Source organism: Phyllosticta citriasiana (genome assembly GCF_038021145.1).
Source record: "Phyllosticta citriasiana strain CBS 120426 chromosome Unknown IWZ02scaffold_1, whole genome shotgun sequence".
Taxonomy (NCBI): domain Eukaryota; kingdom Fungi; phylum Ascomycota; class Dothideomycetes; order Botryosphaeriales; family Phyllostictaceae; genus Phyllosticta; species Phyllosticta citriasiana.
This window is the reverse complement of record NW_027117278.1, coordinates 2,706,487-2,725,467: the sequence shown is the minus strand read 5'-3', so window position 1 is coordinate 2,725,467 and position 18,981 is coordinate 2,706,487. Positions and strand designations below refer to the sequence as shown.

Genomic DNA, 18,981 nt, shown 5'->3' with positions numbered 1-18,981 from the left:
GAGACTCAATCACTACCTACCCATCGTCGTCCATCAATCCAAACCACGACTGCGGGCCAAAAGCCACAAACGCCCCCAATCGCACAACCACACCCTCCACACGCCCGAACTGCCGCATCTTGCATTATCCCGGCCTACATTATCGCCGCATTCTGGCTGCTGTTTGGCCCGCCTCGTGACTAGGCTGCGCTCCAACCAAACGAGCCGCCGGTCCAAAAGCCTCACGCCAGGGACATTTGTCTGCGTAACCGGCCTAAGCTACACGAAGCTGAAGCAGGTCGGACCCCGGCCAAGGCAAACGACGGAGAGCTTGATTGCAGAGAGCAGACATTCTGAAAGGAAGGATATTGTTTGATCCCTTCGCCAGGCTGTCCATATTTCTCCTCTGCTCTAGTACATACCTACTTGTACAAAATTGCCTTTGGGTTTTTGCCGCGCCACATCTTTCACTTTGCCCCCCCCCGACGCGCCGGTAGCCCAACGTTCCAGTTGCACATTTCTGGAGTCGCCGGCAGACGAAGAGCAGGACTTTTGGATCGACACCCGGCCGCCGGCTGACCTACCTCTATACGAGTACATACTTTTACCCTTTGCCTCGTTCCGCTCGCTAGCTCTGAGCATATTTGCCCGGACCCTGGCCACACCTTGCTTATTTCCAACAACAAGCGAGGGCGAAAATATCGGGAACTCGAATTCTCCTTCACAGGCTGGTACAACCCGGTGGTTGCAATACCTCTCTCGTCCAGCCTGTGTTGTCCCCGGGCGCTTGTGCGATTGCGAGCGCTGAGCTGCGCAACCTAGCACACAAAGTCGCCGTCTTACAGAAATTCCGCTCACATCGCACGCACACAAGATTGTTACCTTTCCATCCGCCATCAATTTCGCGCTTCTCCCTCGCATCAATCACTTTTTGCGCGCGCGGCGCACATCAACGGACTCGCGCGCTTTGGTCCTCTGGCTCCATGTCCGCCGACGCCGCCGTCCGCTCTGCATCGATCTTTGCGCGCGTCCTTTCCTCGCCTCTCCTCGCGGTAGACAATGGCGGCGACGTTGTTTGACGGCTTGTCGGCTGCCCCACTGGGAACCCTGGCTGACGATAGCGGCTGCGACGGCGCGCAGGGACTGGCTGGTAGCCTGCCAACGCCACGGCCGCTGGCTGCCCGTGGAGGTGCTGGGTTCTTGCGGGAACAGAAAATGTCGTTGGAAAAGAGCTGGTCGGGATGGGCTGGAATTCTCGCTTTCAGAATGACTTCTGGCTTTGCAGACGTCGCTTTGCGCAAACCGCGGCCAGACTTGCTGGCACCGTGCCGTCTCAGCACTCCTGTGGACGCGGATGCGCCGCCTAGCTACGAAGACTCGCTGATCGATGCTCCGCCCGACTACACAAGCAGCGATGCATTGGCGACAGCGAAGTCGGCGAGCTGTTCTGACGCCCCTCCACCTTACTCCGCGTATCCCTCCAAACCACAGTCCGAACGGCGAAGATCTAACTCATTGTTTGGCCAAAATACGTCCCCTGAGATTGACTTTTTGACTGCCACTGGCGTGCGTGAGCACAAGGGCAAGAAGAAGAAGAAGAGGCAGACTTTTGCGTCTTTGGCCGATTCAGACGACGAGGGCAAGAAGAAGGACGGTGCAGGCGACGCGCCCAACGGTGGCGGGGACAACAATGGCGCCGATGGCGGTGCTGGTGGTGATGCTGGAGGGGGTGGAGGAGGGGATGACAACAATGGTGGCGGCGGAGACGACAAAAAAGACGATGATGATGATGATGATGATGATGATGATGATAAGTGGAATATGGCGCCGGCTGGCAAGAAGGATAAGAAGAAGGCCAAGGAGAAGAATGCCTTTGCCGCGCTCGGGGATGACGAGGAGAAAAAGCCAAAGGAAGAAGAACCGCAGGCTGGTAATGAAGATGACGGTGATGCTGGCGCTGCCATGCCTGGCGATGACCGTTCTCCTGCGGCGGATCCGGCGCCCGTCGAGGCGAATCCCGACGATGAATGGGGCGGATGGGGAACGGTTGCCAAGAAGAAGGGTAAAAAGGGAAAGGTGAGTCTTTTCCACCAGATCTCTTTGAAATATGGGTTGCAACGCAGCCAGGCATTGTGCTCTGCTTGTACAAGCACAACACGTGCCCGGCAGCGATTGCACTCCAAACGCACAACCGTGGGACAGCAGCATCCGCGTCAGCCTAAAAAAAAAAACCTCTCGCACGCTTGCCACCGTCTGACAAGCAAGATAGAACAGCGCTCCAGACCCCGTTCCGCCTGCCCCTCTCCCCGCTGCTGTCGACAGCGGCGACATGACGTTCAACCTCGGAAGCGGCGCGCCCAAGATCGACCTCTCGTTCGGCGGTACGGATAGCAAGCCCGCGAACACGGGCTTTGGCGCCTTTAGCTGGGGCGCTCCGACGACGGACTGGGGACAGGGAGCAAAGGACGATAAGAAGACTGATGCTGCCAAAGATGCTGCCGACGTGAGTACCGCACGGGGTGGTGGTTTTGGCAGCAAAATCAACACCGGGTTCGACTTTGGATTCAACGCCGCAGCAGCGACAGAGGCAAAGCCTGAGGACGAATGGAGAGGCTGGGGCACGGTGAGCAACAAGAAGGACAAGAAGAAGAATAAGAAGGGGGCAAATGCTCTCGCCGTCGAGGATCCGCCTCTTCATGTCCCAGAACCCGTCGTTGAGCCCCCGCCAGAGCCTGCTGCCCCAGCTGCGGAGACAAAACCCGAACACGAGTGGGGAGGATGGGGGACGGCACTGAGCAAGAAGGACAAGAAGAAGGCTGCTAAAAAGGCATCAGCTGCAGTGGCCGCCGCAGCTCTTATCGACTCGACGCCAGACCTAGCACCCGCGATTGACCCTACACCCACCACCGCAGAGGCGAACCCAGATGACGAATGGACCGTCAGCACGGGCAAGAAGGACAACAAGAAAGGCAAAGGTAAGAGCAGTACTGATTTAGAGCAAGACACGAGTGCGCCTGTTGCAGCGAGTTCAGACGAAGCACCATCACCTCCTCCTCCTCCTGCTGCTGATGCTTTTGATTCGATTGATTTGGACGCGCCTGCTCTTGATTTAGACACACCTGCTGCTGTTGATTTGGACAATCCCACTCTTAATTTGGACGATGACGTGGCGAACAATCCGCAACCTGAACTCACTGTAGAACAAGCAACCGTGCAACCGACCGAAGCAAACGCAGATCCCAATGACCGGGCATTTTCGTGGGGCACGTCCAAGAAAGACAAGAAGAAGAAAAAGGGGCAGCAAGGCGCGCCGACGGGCTTCGAAGACGTGCCTACAGTGCAGCCGGATGGCGTGGACGAGCCCAAAGCGACCGCAGTCAACGGCGACGACGGCGGCGTATGGAGCGTTGGCAAAAAAGACAAGAAGAAGGACAAGGGCAGCATGGCTGCTGCAGACGACGTGACCAACGACAACGACGACGCCTTGACCGGCGCTACGCAGGTGCAGAAGCCCGACGGCGACGGCGATGAGGAACCATCTGGCTGGGGAGTGTGGGGATTTGGCATGGGCAAGAAGAACAAGACGAACAAAAAGGGTGGCGCGGTTGGTGGAGGCAGTGCGTGGGATTTTCTGCCTGCCCCCACGCCCCCTGGCGAGGAGGCGGTCGACTATCACGACCAGCAAGTCGTCCCGCCGCCGCCGCTCCCGGATCCACTCGCCATTGAAGCGCCGCCGCCTGCTGAAGGCGCGCGGTTCACGCCGGTCTCGGGCAAGAAGGGAAAGAAGGGCAAAAAGGGCAAGGATGTCGTGGAGCCGGCGCCTGAGCCGCCTCCTCCTGCGACTGAAGGCGCGGAGCCACCAAAGGCTGATGACGTCAAAGGTGAGGATACTGCTGTTGCGCACGCTGAGGCAGATGAAATGACAGAGCCAGCGCCAGACGCCGCGGCCGAGGATAAGAAGGAGAAGGACAAAGAGAAAGAGAAGGAAGAAAAGTCCAGCGGTTGGAGCCTGTGGGGCTCGTCGTCAACCAAGAAGAAGACGAAGAAGGAGCTCGAAAAGGAGAAGAAGGAGAAGGAGAAGCTGGAGAAGAAGGAGAAAGAAGATGCAGAGAAAGCAGCCAAGGAGGCCGAAGAGCAAGAAGCCCAGCGCAAAGCGGAAGAAGAGGCAGAGGCCGCGCGCATCCAAGCCGAAGAGGACGCCCGCATTGCCGAGGAGGAAGAGGCCAAGCGGCTCGAGGAAGAAGAGGCCGCCGCGCGCAAAAAGGCAGAGGAAGAAGCCGCAACGAAGACGTCACCCGTGTCGAAAAAGGACAAGAGGAAAAACAAAAAGGGCGCCAAGGACAAGGACAAGGACAAGGACGTCGTCGCTGTCGATGCTGCCATTCCCGCCCCGCCAGACACCACCACCGCCGCCACCACGACAGCGGAACCAGAACCCCAGCACGTGCCAGACCCTGGCGTGGGGGTAGACCCTTTGACGGCGGATGCTCCCGTCCCCGCTACCGTCGACGATCATCCGCCGCCGCCGGGGACCAATTCGACAAAGACGTCGCCCAAGCTGGAGCGTGGTGGTAGTGATGCGTGGGGTTTCGGCAGCAGTAATAACGCAGGTGGTTTCTGGGGCGTGTCGCTCAAGAAGACGAAAAAGGACAAGGATAGCAAGGCCAAGACGAACGGCAACGAGGCGGCAGCTGACACGACGGACGCTGCTGCTGCTGCTGCTGCTGCTGCGACGGGTTTAGGGCTGAGTGCTGCCGGTGGCGCTGACCCATTCGCAGATGACGGCCATGGTCATGGTGGCTCAGCTGAGTGGGCGTGGCCAGACGATGGCGGGGAAGTACACGTACCACCACATCAACCGCCTGCCGACCTGGACCCTGTCTTGACTGCATCATCGCCAGGCGGCGAGCGCAAACTGAAAAAGAGAAACGGCAAGATTACGGATCGCCTCAAAGCGTTTGAGGCGCCGCCCGCCGTGTCTGTGCCACCTGCTACGGCGTTCGCAGACGAGCTGCTCGATGCGCCACCACCACCTCCTCCTCCTCATCACGAGTCACCCCTGCCACCGCAAATAATTTCCGTTCACAAGATCAATGGCGAACCCGAAAATTTCGATAACATCTGGGCCGACGCGACCGCGCCTGCGCAGGACGACGTCAAAAAGAGTCCCAAAGAGAAGCGCGCGGAGAAAAAGGCTGCCAAGAAAGCTGCAAAGGGCAAGACTTCAACAACCGTTGCAGAGCCACCTCCCGTCGCCGTCGTGCCCGATCCAGAACCCGAGCCCGCTGTCGACGAGGACTTGTTGGCGCCGATCCCGGGCGGGTTTCCTGCAGACGACGTCGTGATTGACGCGCCGCCACCTGCGCCGCAGGACGCGATTGTCGAGCCGGAAGAAGGCGTCAAGGAAAAAGCTTCGCCTGCAAAGAGCAGCAGCAAAAAGGAAAAAGAAAAGGACAAGAAGCAGAAGAAGAGCAAGGGAGCCAGCAGCAGCAGCAGCAGCAAAATGGAGGCGCCACCCGCTCCCGCTCCCGCGCCAGACCAACCACCTTTTTCTGCGGAACAAACCGTGCCTGACCCAGCCATCATATCTGACCTGCCTCCCGACTCGGATCTACCGCCCCCAAACATTAACGACGAAAACGTTCCCCCTCCACCTGCTGCACCTGAGGTAGACCCACCTGCAGCAGCTGAAACAAAAGCGCCCAAGTCCGAGTCGTCAAAAAAGGAACGGCCAAAGGTCATCCGCGACAAGAACGCCGGCACCTCGTGGGGTTTCTGGGGCGCCACGGCCGGACCCGCAGTCGTGCGCGAGACGGTGCGCAAGAAGAGCAAGGCGACAGCCGACGGCGACGCCGCAGCGGCCAGCACGCGCACGCCCGTCCGCGGCGGCATGGTGCGCGAGCGGCACTCGTCCAAGAAAGGAAAACCGGCAGTCGAGCGCGACGACTCAAAGAGCTCGGGGTCCGGCGAGCGCAAGAATAGCACAGGCACGCGCCCCAAGCCAGCGGCGCGCGCGAGCAGCTTTTCCTTCTTTGCCGGCGCTACGCCGCTGCGCTCCAAGTCATTCAGGGACAAGGACCCGACGCCGCGCAGCGCGAAAAAGGCGAGGCGGCCGCACGAAGACGTGTTTGACGACGACGACGTCCGCGCCGACGACATGCCTGGCGGTAATCGGGTTGGCTCCAAGGCCGCCCGCATGATGGGCCTGAGTGAGAGCGAGCAGCGCTCTGCCGAGCGAGAACGTACGCGCCTGTCGAGACGCCATTCTACCAAGGAGACGAGCAGTCGGCGCCGCTCGACGCGTGTCGAGGATGAGCCGGATGACGTGTCGCCGCGCAATAGTGGGAGACGCAAGTCGCGGCATGTGGACGTGGCCGTGGACTGCGAGGAGCCGCCTGTCGTTATTGATGCGCCGGACGCTGGGCCCGATGTGGTTAATGGCGAGGACGACGGCGTGTTTGTCGAAAGAGATGGTCCGACTGTGTCACAGCCACGAAGGAAAAAGGAGAGGAAGGAGTCGCGTGTGGAGACGCCGAAGAAGGCTGAGAATGGCGGCGGAGGTGGAGGCTTGATGGGCCTGTTTGGTTTGGGCTCGGCAAAGAAGAAGGAGAGTGTTGTGCCTGAGATTGATGAGCGGGAGAGGAGGCATGGTGGGAGGGATGACGATGAAGGGCGCAGGAGGAAGAGGTCTAGGGCTGCGGACGAAGACTATGCCAAACGGCTGAGGAGAGAGCAACGACGACTCCAACGCTCCCGGCCCGCGTCTGAAGACGAATTTGCCCCGGAGCCTTCACCTGGTCGAGGCGGTAGCGGCGAGACGGATGCTGAAGACGCAGAGGCGCGTCGAGCTGACAGGAGAGCGCGGCGCGAGCGGCGAAAGGAAAAGGAGGTCCACGAAGACCGTCTCGCCAAAGAGCGAGAACGCGAGTCCCGCGAGCAGGAGCAGCGTCTCCGCGAAGAGCAGGAAATGGAAGCGCGGAGACAGGAGGAGAAGCGTGCTCGCCGCGCCGCCAGAAAGGAAAAGGAAGAGCGTCGACGCGTCGAGGAAGAAGAACGCAGGCGGGTCGAAGCAGAAGAGGCTGCGGCCGCAGAGCAGGCAGAGATGGAGCGCGAGCGCCGCGAACGACATGCCCGTCGTCGTGGCAGACACGGCGGTGGTGGTGTATCAGTCGACTCGCCCTCAGCCCATCACTCGCATCGCCCACGCACCGATTCCCGGCGCCACTCGACGCGCATCGACGACGATCGCGACAGAGACGACCGCCGTCGCCGCCACGACGAACGGCGAGCTCGTCGCGGCGCGGACGGCGACGCTGAATTCAAGCCCTCGCCGCTGCGCCGCTCGCACACGGAACCCGTCCGCGACTACTTTGACCCGCGCAACGGCCAAATGCACCGCTCGTCGTCGCATCGCCATCACCAACACCACCACGGCGGCGGAGGCGGCTCCGGCTCAGCTGCCAGCGGCAGCGACAAGACTCGCTCGTGGGTCGACCAAGTCAACGCCGAACCGCCACCGCCCGTTCCCCTGGCCGAAACCATCATCGACGCCCCGCCGGCCGCTCTCGACGCGGCGGCCGCGCTGGATCCCAACGGCAGCGGCGGTGCTGGCTTCGTTGACGACATGGATCGCCACGAGATGCGGCGGGCGCGGAAGCGCGACTCCAAATTCGGTGATGAGCGCGATCGCTTTTACGATCCTGCTGCCGCTGCTGCTGCGGCCAGCTACGATGACGGCGGCAGGCGGCGCAGGAGACGCAGGAGAGAAGACCCCGAGGGTCTGAGGAGCAGTGATGGCGGGAGCGGAGAGGGCAGGCGCAAGCGAGAGAGCGCCATGTTGTGGGACGAGCCGGGCGTGCGGACGTGGGATGGGCAGCCGGTGGAGCGGCCCAAGGGCGAGAGGAAGGGGAGCAGCTGGCTGAAGAAGATTGGACTGTGATGAGTGTGTGGGAGTTGCAGGTGGGGATGCGCATTGTCTTGGATGGATGGATTGGGAAAAGGGAAAAGCGTTTGGGGACTGAGGGTTATGATTGATGATGGAATGATGCTATGATACCCTGCATCCTGAGATTGATGATAGTTCGGCCTTTTACTGTTTTCTGCTTGTATCTGTGTCCTTGCTCGTGTGAATTGAATCAAATGGCAGCAAGTGGAAATTCGACAGAGTCGTGTGTACGCGAATCCTACCAAGTGGCGTGGTGTTGTGGAAACTGCGAGCATGCCAATGGTTGTTTCCTGACGGCTGGCCTGGTCCGTGCAGCGGAGAAAATCATGGGCGGCGCCGAACAATGACGGCCTCCATGGCCGAGCTACCTGTACCTACCCAGAGCTTCGATTGACCATCTCCCATCCACACCACCGCTGCTCTCCACCACAACATGGCGCCCGCTACCAAGCTGCTCCACACAGCTGCGCCGGGAGTGGCTCGCGCCCTCTGTACTCCTGCCGCCAGAGACTCGGCGCTCACAACCATCCGCTCGACTTCCGCCGCCGCCATCTCATCTCGCCGCCACTTCTCCAACTCGACGCCGTCGTCGTTCAATAACCCGGGTTTGCTGGGCAACCTTTCCGGCGGCAACAATGCCCCCGTCACCTTCTTCTCGCGCCAATCGCTGCCCGCCAACACCGTCATCCGCTTCGTGCCGCAGCAGACGGCGTGGATCGTCGAGCGCATGGGAAAGTTTGACCGCATACTGCAGCCCGGCCTGGCCATTCTGATTCCGTTTCTCGACCGCATCGCGTACGTCAAGAGCTTGAAGGAGGCCGCGATTGAGATTCCTAGTCAGAGCGCCATTACCGCGGACAATGTCACGTTGGAGCTGGACGGCGTGCTGTACACGCGCGTGTTTGACGCATACAGGGCTAGGTATGGTATGATGTACTGGTGTGAGGGATGTTGCTGATGGTCATAGCTACGGAGTCGAGGACGCCGAATACGCCATTTCGCAGCTCGCCCAGACGACGATGCGCTCGGAAATCGGTCAACTGACGCTCGATCACGTCCTCAAGGAGCGCGCCAACCTCAACGCCAACATCACCGCGGCCATCAACGAGGCTGCTCAGGATTGGGGCGTCACTTGCCTGCGTTACGAGATTCGCGACATTCACGCGCCGGCGCCCGTCGTCGAGGCCATGCACCGCCAGGTCACGGCCGAGCGCAGCAAGCGCGCCGAGATTCTCGAGTCTGAGGGCCAGCGCCAGAGCGCCATCAACATTGCCGAGGGACGCAAGCAGAGCGTGATTCTGGCGTCCGAGGCGCTCAAGGCGGAGCAGATCAACATGGCGAGCGGAGAGGCCGAGGCCATTCTGCTCAAGGCCAACGCCACGGCTTCGGGCATCGATAGCGTCGCCAGAGCCATCGAACAGGGCCAGAACAGCGCGCAGAACGCCGTCAGCCTCAAGATTGCCGAGCAGTACGTCGAGGCGTTTGGCAGGCTGGCCAAGGAGGGCACCAGCGTCGTCGTGCCAGGCAACGTTGGCGACATTGGCAGCATGATAGCAACTGCCATGTCGGTCTACGGCAAGGTGTCGGAAGGCCAGGGCAAGCAGATGACGCAGACGATTGGCGGCTTGATCAACTCGCAAAAGTCGTCGGGCAACAACGACGGCAGCAACCCGGCCACGACGACGTCGGAGCGTGCGCAGCAGGTCGAGCGCGAGGCCCAGGAGCTTAGGCAGCAGGGCGAGAATGTCCAAGAGACGGTCTTGAACAGCTTCGACAATACCACCCAGAGGAGGTGATTCCATTGCTACAGGCGAGGTGTGGAGCATAAAATGGGGCAGGGACTGCGTCACGGCTACCTGTAATATACGGCTGAGCAGCATTGGGGGCTTCGTTTTTGGTTTTTCCTTTTCTCTTCGAGCGGCAACACAAAACGCGAATGTACTCGGCATGGCGTTGTAGCGGAGCGTGCGACGTGAGCGAGCAAGTGTGCGTCATTGGATGAAGGATGGTGCCCGGGCTTTTCATCACTTATCCCCGCTCAAAATGGATCTTTACTCTCTCAAGGATTGCGCAAGTGGTTGTAGTGTGTATGAGTGAAATTTGGGGTCCAAGAGATATGACGGGCAATTTTTCATTCGCAATTGCGAAAAAAAAAAAAAAAAAAAAAAACCCCCGACTCGCGTGGATACTTGACGCGTCGGCGGCGCCGGTGGCTGTCAGCTTCGCGCACCTCACCTCTCTCTCTACTGGTCCTCAAGATGTCGTACCCCCTTCACATCACCGACATCCCCTACGCGACTCATACGCGCCTCAACACGCTCGACATTTGGCTCCCGCGGCCGCTGGCTGAGAGCCCCAAAGATGCGGTCTGGATAATGTAAGTCTGTCTCTAGCTTGTACCCCACCACCACCACCACCACCACCACAACAACAACAACAACAACAACAACAAGAAAGCCCCGCAACATCACCATACAAACACCAAACACCAAACAACCCAACGCCCACACACCTTATTAACTCTCTCCACCACACAGCTACATCCACGGCGGCGCCTGGCGCGACCCGCTCATCACCGCCTCCTCCATCCGCCCGACCATCCAACATCTCCAAACCCACCACCCCGCCCTCCTTCCGCGCATCGCCGCCATCGCCTCCCTGCACTACCGTCTCTCACCCTACCCCTCGCACCCAACGCACCCGACCACTCTGCCCACAGACAGCATCGAAGCCGCGCTCGAGGGCCGCTCCGTCGCGCACCCGACGCACAGGGACGACGTCCTCGCCGCGCTGCGCTGGCTCAAGACCTCGTGCGGTGTAGGTGTGGAAAGAGAGTTTGTGATGCTGGGACATAGTTGCGGGGCGACGCTTGCGGTGCAGGTGTTGCCGTTGTTGGCGGCGGAGGGGGAGGGGGCCATGCGGCCGCGCGCTGTTGCGGGCGTGGCGGGGATATACGACATCCCGCGCTTCGCGGGCAATCACGCCGACGCACCCGTTTACGCGGAGATTTTGGCGGGGGCGTTTGGTGGCACTGGTGGGCATGTGGATGAGGCGATGAGGGAGGAGTGGGACGAGGCGAGTCCGGTGCGTGTGGCGCGGGTTGGCAAGTTGGCGGGGGTGAGGAAGTTGTTGTTGGCGCAGAGTCGAGCGGATGGATTGGTGGAGTGGGAGCAGGTGGAGCTCATGAGGGATGCGGTGCAGGAGACGGAGGGTGCGGGGGTTGTGGAGACGTTGGAGATAGGGGGACAGCATGATGAGTGTTGGGAGACGGGCGATGGGTTGGCGAGGGTTGTGGGGAGGGTGTTGGAGGGGTTGTGAGGGGGTGCGACTAGGCTGTGGCATGGTAAGGTAGCTGGCTGATGTTGGTTGACTGGGACTCAGGGGCGTTTGGGCTGAAGTCGAAGACTACCTTAACTTCTTTTGCCCCCTGAATGAACCTCTCCCCCTGATATCATCTTATACTCCTTCCCTCCACTTTCTGGCATTATTCTCTCTCTCCCTCTCTCTCTCTCTCTCTCCTGTCCACCACAACACCACACTGCTATACCACTCCATCACACCCCCTTACTCCTCTCCACCATCCCACCTCCCTCTCACCCTCTCGCGCTTCTCCCAACCACCCCACACCAGTGGAGAAAAAAACGCACAAATTTACAGCCGTCCATCCATCGACGCATCGTCACGGGAGCATCCACGCGCACGCGCACATATAAGGCGCACTGCACATGTCAGGGAACTTTCGCGCACGTGGTGATTGTGAATGTGATTGTAACTGTGACAGCTCGGACGATGTACAAAAGAAGGAAGGCTTTGAGGCTCCTCTCCTCTCTTCTCCTCTCCTCTCCTCTCCTCTCCGCTTCCTTCATCACAATTCTTTCGACGTTCTACAGAAGAGCCAGCGAAGTCGTACATCACGGTGTTCGCTGTGCCCGTTGCCCTCGCGCCGTGGCATAGGGTGGTCGTCCTAGGTTGCAGAAAGCGCAACGTGTCAGTCTTGACATCTTCAGGTGATGATGATGCCGCCCGTGCTGTGAATGGTATCATGATGTCGAAGCAACTGCACAACTTCCCGAACACTTGTCCCTGACGGAGCCAGTCGTCATCGAGACACGCACCGCATCTAGCAAAGTGCTTGAGGGTATCGATGCCACTCCAAGCCCAGTGACCTCTTACTTCATGCTAACTCCTTATCCAGGCTTCATCCATGGATCGCTTTGCAGAATCGCTGTCTGGGCAGGAAAAGCGGAGCTTTTTATATAGCAAGACTTTGTCGGTCACGGGTGGATCACAAGCCACTCAACAACAGCAGTGCTTCGGCCGTGCTGTGCCATCTGCCATCTGCCATGTGGCAGTCGCAGTCGCAGTCGCAGTCGCAGTCGCAGTCGCAGTCGCAGTCGCAGTCGCAGTCGCAGTCGCAGTCGCAGTCGCAGTCGCAGTCGCAGTCATTTGACGCCGCGCTCGACGCCTCCTTGCCAACGTGTCCGATATGACTGGGTTGGTTTCATTATGTTTGATTTCTGCATCCGTGAATGGGATTCTGTCCGGCAGAATAGCTTTGTTGTGGTGTGATGGAGATGTTAAGCATCACTGAGCCAGAAGTGATTGGGTTCGGGAGTAGCTGAGAGAGAGAGAGAGAGGGAGAGAGAGAGAGAGAGATAGGGTAGGGTGGTGATGCTGAGGGTCATGAAGACGGCACTGACGAGTTTTGGGCGAGGAGGGAGGAGGAGTTGGATGATTACGAATGTAAGTCGCTCCGGTTATTTCATGCTCATTTGTACAGGTAGAACGAAGAACGCCACAGACAGAAAGACGGAGGTGGGGAGGAGAAAGAGAGCAAACACCACACCACCTCCCCAGCTCCCCACTCGCCAACCTGTTTACGAGCTAAACGTTCCCCCAGGCACCGCCGCCGCCGCCGCCGCCGCCTTCTTGCCCACGAGCTCATCCAGATGCAAGCGGACATAGTCCTCGAAGCGCATCGGCTCCCTGCCCGTGAGCGTCTCGACATTCCTGACCGCCTGCTCATACATATCGCGCCTGTACTGGTCCTCGACAAACCCCTTATCCAGCGCCTCAGCCATGTACAAGGCAACGGGCCGGGGCATACCATGGCTCGTCAAATGCTCGACCATGCCGTCCTTGGACAGATGGTTGACCTTGACCTCGCGCCCGCTGACCTCGCCAATGATCTCGAAAACGCGATCCTGGCTCACGAGCTGCGGACCGCACAGGTAGAAGACGCTCTTCCCCTTTTTCCCGCCATCCTTTGCGTCGCGCTTCTCGGCGTGCAAATCGCCCGGCGCCGCCACCAGCAGCGCGCCCGCCGCGCGCCCAATGTCGTCGGGCGCGATGCAATCGACCTCGTACTCGCCATTAAGAACGTTGGCCTCGAGGTCCGGAAACTTGGCCGCGTCGAGCCCCATCTTAAAGGCGTTGCTGGCGAAGTAGGCGGGCCGCAGCGCGACGTGCGGGATGGCGAGGTCCTCGAGCGCGGCTTCGACGGCGGCGTGCGCGAACGCGATGATGTGCGACGGCGCGACTTCGCGCACGTCGCCGCCGCCGTACGGCACGCTGAAGGATGAGAGGAAGACGACGTATTCGATGCCGCCTTCTTTCATGGCCGCCAGGCTGCTGCGTAGGGCGTCGGCGGTTTGCACTAGGTATACGTAGGCGGCTTTGGCGTTGGATTGCTGGACTGCAGCCAGGATTGAAGATGCGTCGGTCAGGTCGGCTTGCACGCGGGTGAAGGACTTGGCTTCCTCGTCTGCCGAGAGGTGCGAGAGTTGCGGGATGGCTTTGCTGGGGTTGCGCATTGCGAGCCATACTTTGGCGCCGTGTTGGCTGGCGGTGAGGGCGGCATGGCCGCCGACGTCGCCTGTGGGCCCGAAGACGATGACGTTGTCATATTTCTTGTCGTTGGTGGCCATGGTGGTGGTTTTGGTTGGAGCTCCTTAAATCCCTGCTCTTTCGTCGTCGTCGTCGTCGTCGTCGTCGTCGTTGAAGTAGAGTTAAGAGGTCGAAGTAGAGGTACCAGCCGAAGTAGGTACCTGCCTACATATGTAGTCCGATGATGACGATGACGTCGACAATTCCGATCAAATGCGGGCAACCCAAGGTATCTTGGGGCTTTCTTTGTGTCCGTCTCTTTGTGTAGCCGTGTCTGAGGGGCTGAATGGGGGGCTCTTTCTCTCCCTGCAGCTGCTTGCGCACTCGACTCGACTCGACTCGACTCCAATCGATCAATCAACCAACGGCCATCCATCTCTTATATACATGCCTACCTACCCTCACAGTACACACAAACACCGACTCAACGCCGCCGTAAGCTCAGCAGCCACGTCCCAATGCGTGTGTGTATGCAAGTCATTGTTGCTGACCAATCTGGAGCCGCTCGCTGCCTGCGTCGCAAAGGCCGAGCGAGCGAGCATGTGAGCGAGCATGTGAGCGAGTGAGACAGTAACCAAGCGAATGAGCGAGTACTAGGCACAGCTGAATACCTACCTGCAGCTGAAAAAGCGACACACCTTTTTGTCTCGGCGCAGTGTAAGCGTGCTCCGTCGACGGGCGGAAGGAAGAGCTGAGGTGACAGACACTGGCGCCATGGATGAGTAATGCAGCCAATCAAATAGCGCCTACCTCCATGCCTGCGTGCCAACGCCGTGTGTCTGCCCGTTCATTGCCGTCGCGCTACCTATGTAGAAGAATTGTACGGGACAAGACGAGACGCGAAAAAAGTCTTACTTACTTGGTGTTGAGAATCTTTCTCGGATTTCAAGACTCGGGACTTTCTGGCTCGTTTTGTCCTCCTTTCCACTCTTGGTCTTTTTTCGACCGCATGCTGCAAATACTCACCGCCACGACTACATCCACTCACTCCAATCCACCCAAATCCGAAACGCTTCCAAACAAAGCCTCCTCCAGAGAATGATTTCACTCATCATCTCACCAGCCAGCACGTCAACATTTCCCTCCTTTCAAACGAAATGTCGAAATCACGGAGGAGATAAGCTGAGCGACTAAACCAACAGCCGGCAAGCAAACAAGCAAGCAAGCAAGCAAGCAGGGTGCGTGGGCACTCCCTCACTCACACTGACTCACTCAATCAGTCAGGTACAGCAGCAGCAGCAGCAGCAGCAGCAGCACAAGCACATCCACACGCCTGCCTGCCTGCCTGCAGCCAAGCGCATGGCATGGTATCAATGCGCGCACCCAAATCCAAAATGCCCAAGTATTTGGTTGCCCTCCACCCACATGTAGGTGCCTTGCCTACCTCGCACACACCACTCCCTCGCTCCCTCCATCTCAATGGAAGGCAGCCAAGTCAAAAGACAGGCCGGGAGCGAGCGCGACCCTGTCCGGTCAATTCATCCAGTCTCATTTCATCCACATCGAAGGCTGTACTGCGGAAAAGAAGTGACTACAACACACAGACGGACGAGCTAAACTTGGACTGGCGATCGATTGAGCCGGAGCCGGAGCCGGAAACGCGACTTGCCGGCGAGCAAGCGGGTGGGGGTGGTGGTGTGTGCGCACTACTTACCCCCAGTGCCCAGATGGGGGGGCGGCGGATGGCGGATCTGGATTTGTATCTGGATGTGTGGGTGATGATGAGCAGCGAAGACGAAATGAAACGCAATCAATCAATGCAGGGCACAAGGCGGACGTGCGTGCGTGAGTGCGGATGGCGAGATGGTGCGTTGGGGGCGCAAGGAGCGAGCGAGAGGGTAATGTACAAGGAGAGGCAGCAGGCAACAAACATGGCATGTACTTGACCAAAAAGCGTCGGGGTGCATCATGATGGCTGGCAGGCTGGGAGGAAAAAAGGTTCCCCTCCCGCGCGCGCCATGAGACAGGGGCATGTGTGGATGGATGGGACAAGAAGAAGGATGGAGGAGGTGTTGGCTGCATCGCCGCCGCGGCGCACGCACGTCCGTCGGGACTGTTGTCTGTCTGACTGTTTGACAGATGCAGGCGCGTAGCTGCTTGTGCTGCTGCAGCAGAAGAAGAAAAAAACGTTCGACATGTGAAAAGGGACAAGCAGACAGACAAGCCTTGCGCAGGCAGTCAATCTTCCCGGTGGACAGCAGGCTGGTCGGAGAGCGTGCAGCAAGCAGCACAAGTTCCTGGCGAGCGACTCGGCTGCAGACAGACGTGCGAACTCGAGGTCCAGCAGGCGGACAAGTAATGGCCATGGCTCGAACGTGCCACGCCGCACTGCAGGCCAACAGTTTGCTCCTCTCCATAATCTCCACTCTTTCTCTGCGTCGTCAGGCGGTTGGATGACAAGCAGCCCAGCCAGCCAGCCAGCCAGCCAGCCAGCCAGCCAGCGCAAAGCCGTGCTCCACTCTTTGCCCCTCCCGCGCCCCGGACCAGACTCGACTGGACCCTTTGTTTTGTCACAGGGTCTGCAGACCCTGAAGCGGTGCCTCTCGCTCGCCGGCGCTCACGCCAACTTCCACTCTTTCTCACTCCGTGTTGCTCTCAGACGCAATCTGACGGCCCAAGTCGTGCAGCGAGCGCCTCCCCCTCTCCTCTCCGTACGACGCGCATAGCCGGCGGCAGCCAGCGGCGCGGCGCATTGCACAGCACAAATGGCACAAGGCAGACAGGCCGCCCGCCCGCTCCCCAAACCGCGCCCAGGTCGACGGAGGGTGGCATTGATGAACGCCACAGTTTGTGCGGGACTGCGCGACCCTGACACGGTGAAATGAAGTGGCCGACGGAATCCACGGCGCTGGGACTCGAGGCGGCGCGCGTGCGTGCATGCGGAGCGGCGGTGCAATAAAACCACACACGGCAGCGTGCCCTGCTCATGTATGTATGTGGCCATCGAGTCGTGTCGGGGGTCTGGCCGGTCCGCCCCTCACGACAAGCGGTGGAGCAGGTCATCGCGCGGGCGAGGCTGGCTGGCGGAATCGTAAGCTCTCGCGAGGGATAGTGCAGAGACGACGCGCAGCCCTTGCGTCGGTCCAGCGCGAACAATTAAAGGCCTTGGTCCAGCATCGCGCAGGCATGCAGAGAGGAAATGACGGACGAATGGCTGCGGCACCGTGCACTTCCATGTGCCATTTGGACCCTGGAGCAGGGCAGCAGCCAGCCGCCATGTGCGGCGCAGCGTCGAGGGGTGAGGGGGCCGTCAGCGTTGCACGCAGCCAGCAAGCAATCAAGACGCCGCGATCATGGTGTTGCTGTCTGTTGCCATTGTTGCCGCTGCCACTGCCGAAGGAGCGCTCTTTTGTCAGCAGCAGCATAAGACGCCGCTCCTATACCATGATGCATGGCCATTTGTGGTTTTGCGCGAGCGCGCGTTCCCTGCCCTCTGGCTCGGCGGGCACCTTTGGCCATTGGTCGTCGCTCCGCTCGCGTACGGGCGTAGACTCTCTCTGGTCGGATGCTGCTCTTGGCTTCTTCTCGCCCTCTCTCCAAGCGGGCCAGGCCAGACCAGACCAGGCCACGGGCTGCTGCGATCGGAAGAGGCGCGTGTAAGGTGTGTCGTGGGCCTCCTTGCCCAAGAACGACAAGACGCAACAAGGTGAAGATGGGACGCCGAGCCGAGACTCCAAGGACAATCTCTCCAGCCTCAAAAAAAAGTTCCAGAAGTGAGTAATGGTGGTCGGACCGGCGAGCGGCAGTCTGAATGAGTCGAGGTCTCGTGTGTTGAGGAAGTCGATGAGTTGTCGGCAACGGGATTCCGGGGTCAAATGCGCATGTATAGCCATGACGACAGCCACGATGGGGAGGTGGCGCATGCGTTGAGGCGCGTGCAGGACGCTGTGCAGCTGGGGATCGAGAAAGACTATGTCGGATCGACGACCTTCACGTCACAACTCCACGTTTCTTGTTTCTTCTCGGTTCGCCGTGCAGCAGCAACAAGGAGAAGTCGGGAGAAGCGGCCGGCGACGCGACAACGGGCAGCGTCTTTTTGCCTCCCGTCATCCGCAGGGTCCATGGGAGATTTGGACAAGACGACCACAAGCTCAACCAGGTTTTCGCCAAAAATCCATGTCTTTGTGTCCATGGCATTCCACAGTTTGGCAACAATGTCGTCATAAATGCAGCACAGAGAGCAGCTCGCTTGCAGCACAGCCAACCTCCAACGCACGCGCCCCCCATAATTCGCTGGCCTCGTGAAGGCTTCGAATCCTTTCACCGGCCGCGCGTTGCATGCCTTGACTGATGAGCTTCTTCATTCCGGAGCTAAGCAGCAGCAGCTCAATCCAGGGCCTGGCCTTTGGCGATTCGATTCGACTCGATTCGACTCGATTCAGTCGGCAATCTCCCACGCGCACATCTGCTTCGGGCAATTTCAAGCGTCGTCGTCGCGCTCGCTGGTTGCGATGCAGGAGATGATGACAGCCGCAACCGCAAGCACGAGTGTTGGCCAGACCGACGTATGGAAGACAAGATACGGTGATTTAGGTTATCCGTATGCGGCCCCGGATTGTAGTGGTTGGCCGGCTTGGCCGCCAAGCAGGGTCTGCCAAGCAGCAGCAGCAGCAGATTCAATTGGTCGACCGCGTCGCGTAGCTTTCTCCGCCCTCGCGCGTCTGTCTTTGGCAGCTATCTTGACTGCTGAGAGAGCGACCGAGACCCTCTTCGCCACTTTCTCTCATCTCCATCGCTCGCGGGCACCGTGGTCAAACAAAACGAGTCCGTGTGCCAATTGGGCCGGGGGCGCCCCGCAGGAAGGCAAGAAACAGAAGACAGAGGAAGAAAAAAGTGTGGCGCCGGCGCAAGCGAATGGGTACTGGAAAGAGGCTGCCCCCACAGCGCAGACAGGCACCGAGGGCCTAGATTTTGCGTGTGCTCAGTCCCTTTTTTTTTTTTTTTTCCCTCTCTCGCAGTGGCTCCACTTGCCCACTGGACTTGCGCCGCCCCTCTCTGATGATGTCTGTGGCGCCCACTGCTGCGAACGGCCCCTCTTCCCTTGATTTGTTGTTGTTGGCCCCGCCACCGCCGCGCAGAGCAGAGCACGCACGGCAGAGCCAGGAACGCTCGCTCGCTCTTTGCTTGGTTGCCCGTGGTTGTGCATGTGCCTGTGCCTGTGCCTGTGCTGT

General features: G+C 59.6%; 6 protein-coding genes across 6 annotated transcripts; 4 read left to right on the top strand and 2 right to left on the bottom strand.

Annotated features, from left to right (window-relative positions):
• Positions 1-1,193: 1,193 nt before the first annotated feature.
• On the bottom strand, positions 1,194-2,209 carry IWZ02DRAFT_31029 (uncharacterized protein). Its single transcript, XM_066764050.1, has one exon. The coding sequence runs from the start codon at positions 2,108-2,110 to the stop codon at positions 1,487-1,489; it is 624 nt and encodes a 207-aa protein (XP_066627513.1). The 5' UTR covers positions 2,111-2,209; the 3' UTR covers positions 1,194-1,486.
• On the top strand, positions 2,210-7,993 carry IWZ02DRAFT_31030 (uncharacterized protein). Its single transcript, XM_066764051.1, has one exon. It carries the CDS (start codon positions 2,309-2,311, stop codon positions 7,916-7,918), a length of 5,610 nt encoding a protein of 1,869 aa, XP_066627512.1. The 5' UTR covers positions 2,210-2,308; the 3' UTR covers positions 7,919-7,993.
• Positions 7,994-8,287: 294 nt separating this feature from the next.
• On the top strand, positions 8,288-9,987 carry IWZ02DRAFT_440671 (uncharacterized protein). The gene is made up of 2 exons (XM_066766852.1): positions 8,288-8,845; positions 8,892-9,987. Exons 1-2 carry the CDS (start codon positions 8,358-8,360, stop codon positions 9,718-9,720), a joined length of 1,317 nt encoding a protein of 438 aa, XP_066627511.1. The 5' UTR covers positions 8,288-8,357; the 3' UTR covers positions 9,721-9,987.
• A 39-nt stretch (positions 9,988-10,026) lies between these two features.
• On the top strand, positions 10,027-11,442 carry IWZ02DRAFT_440670 (Alpha/Beta hydrolase protein). Its single transcript, XM_066766851.1, has 2 exons — positions 10,027-10,301; positions 10,462-11,442. Exons 1-2 carry the CDS (start codon positions 10,183-10,185, stop codon positions 11,240-11,242), a joined length of 900 nt encoding a protein of 299 aa, XP_066627510.1. The 5' UTR covers positions 10,027-10,182; the 3' UTR covers positions 11,243-11,442.
• A 1,359-nt stretch (positions 11,443-12,801) lies between these two features.
• On the bottom strand, positions 12,802-13,851 carry IWZ02DRAFT_486978 (uncharacterized protein; the record flags this gene model as incomplete). Its single annotated transcript, XM_066769314.1, has 1 exon — positions 12,802-13,851. One exon carries the CDS (start codon positions 13,849-13,851, stop codon positions 12,802-12,804), a length of 1,050 nt encoding a protein of 349 aa, XP_066627509.1.
• Positions 13,852-16,427: 2,576 nt separating this feature from the next.
• IWZ02DRAFT_30876 (uncharacterized protein) lies at positions 16,428-17,518 on the top strand. The gene has a single exon (XM_066764028.1). The coding sequence runs from the start codon at positions 16,688-16,690 to the stop codon at positions 17,408-17,410; it is 723 nt and encodes a 240-aa protein (XP_066627508.1). The 5' UTR covers positions 16,428-16,687; the 3' UTR covers positions 17,411-17,518.
• Positions 17,519-18,981: the final 1,463 nt, after the last annotated feature.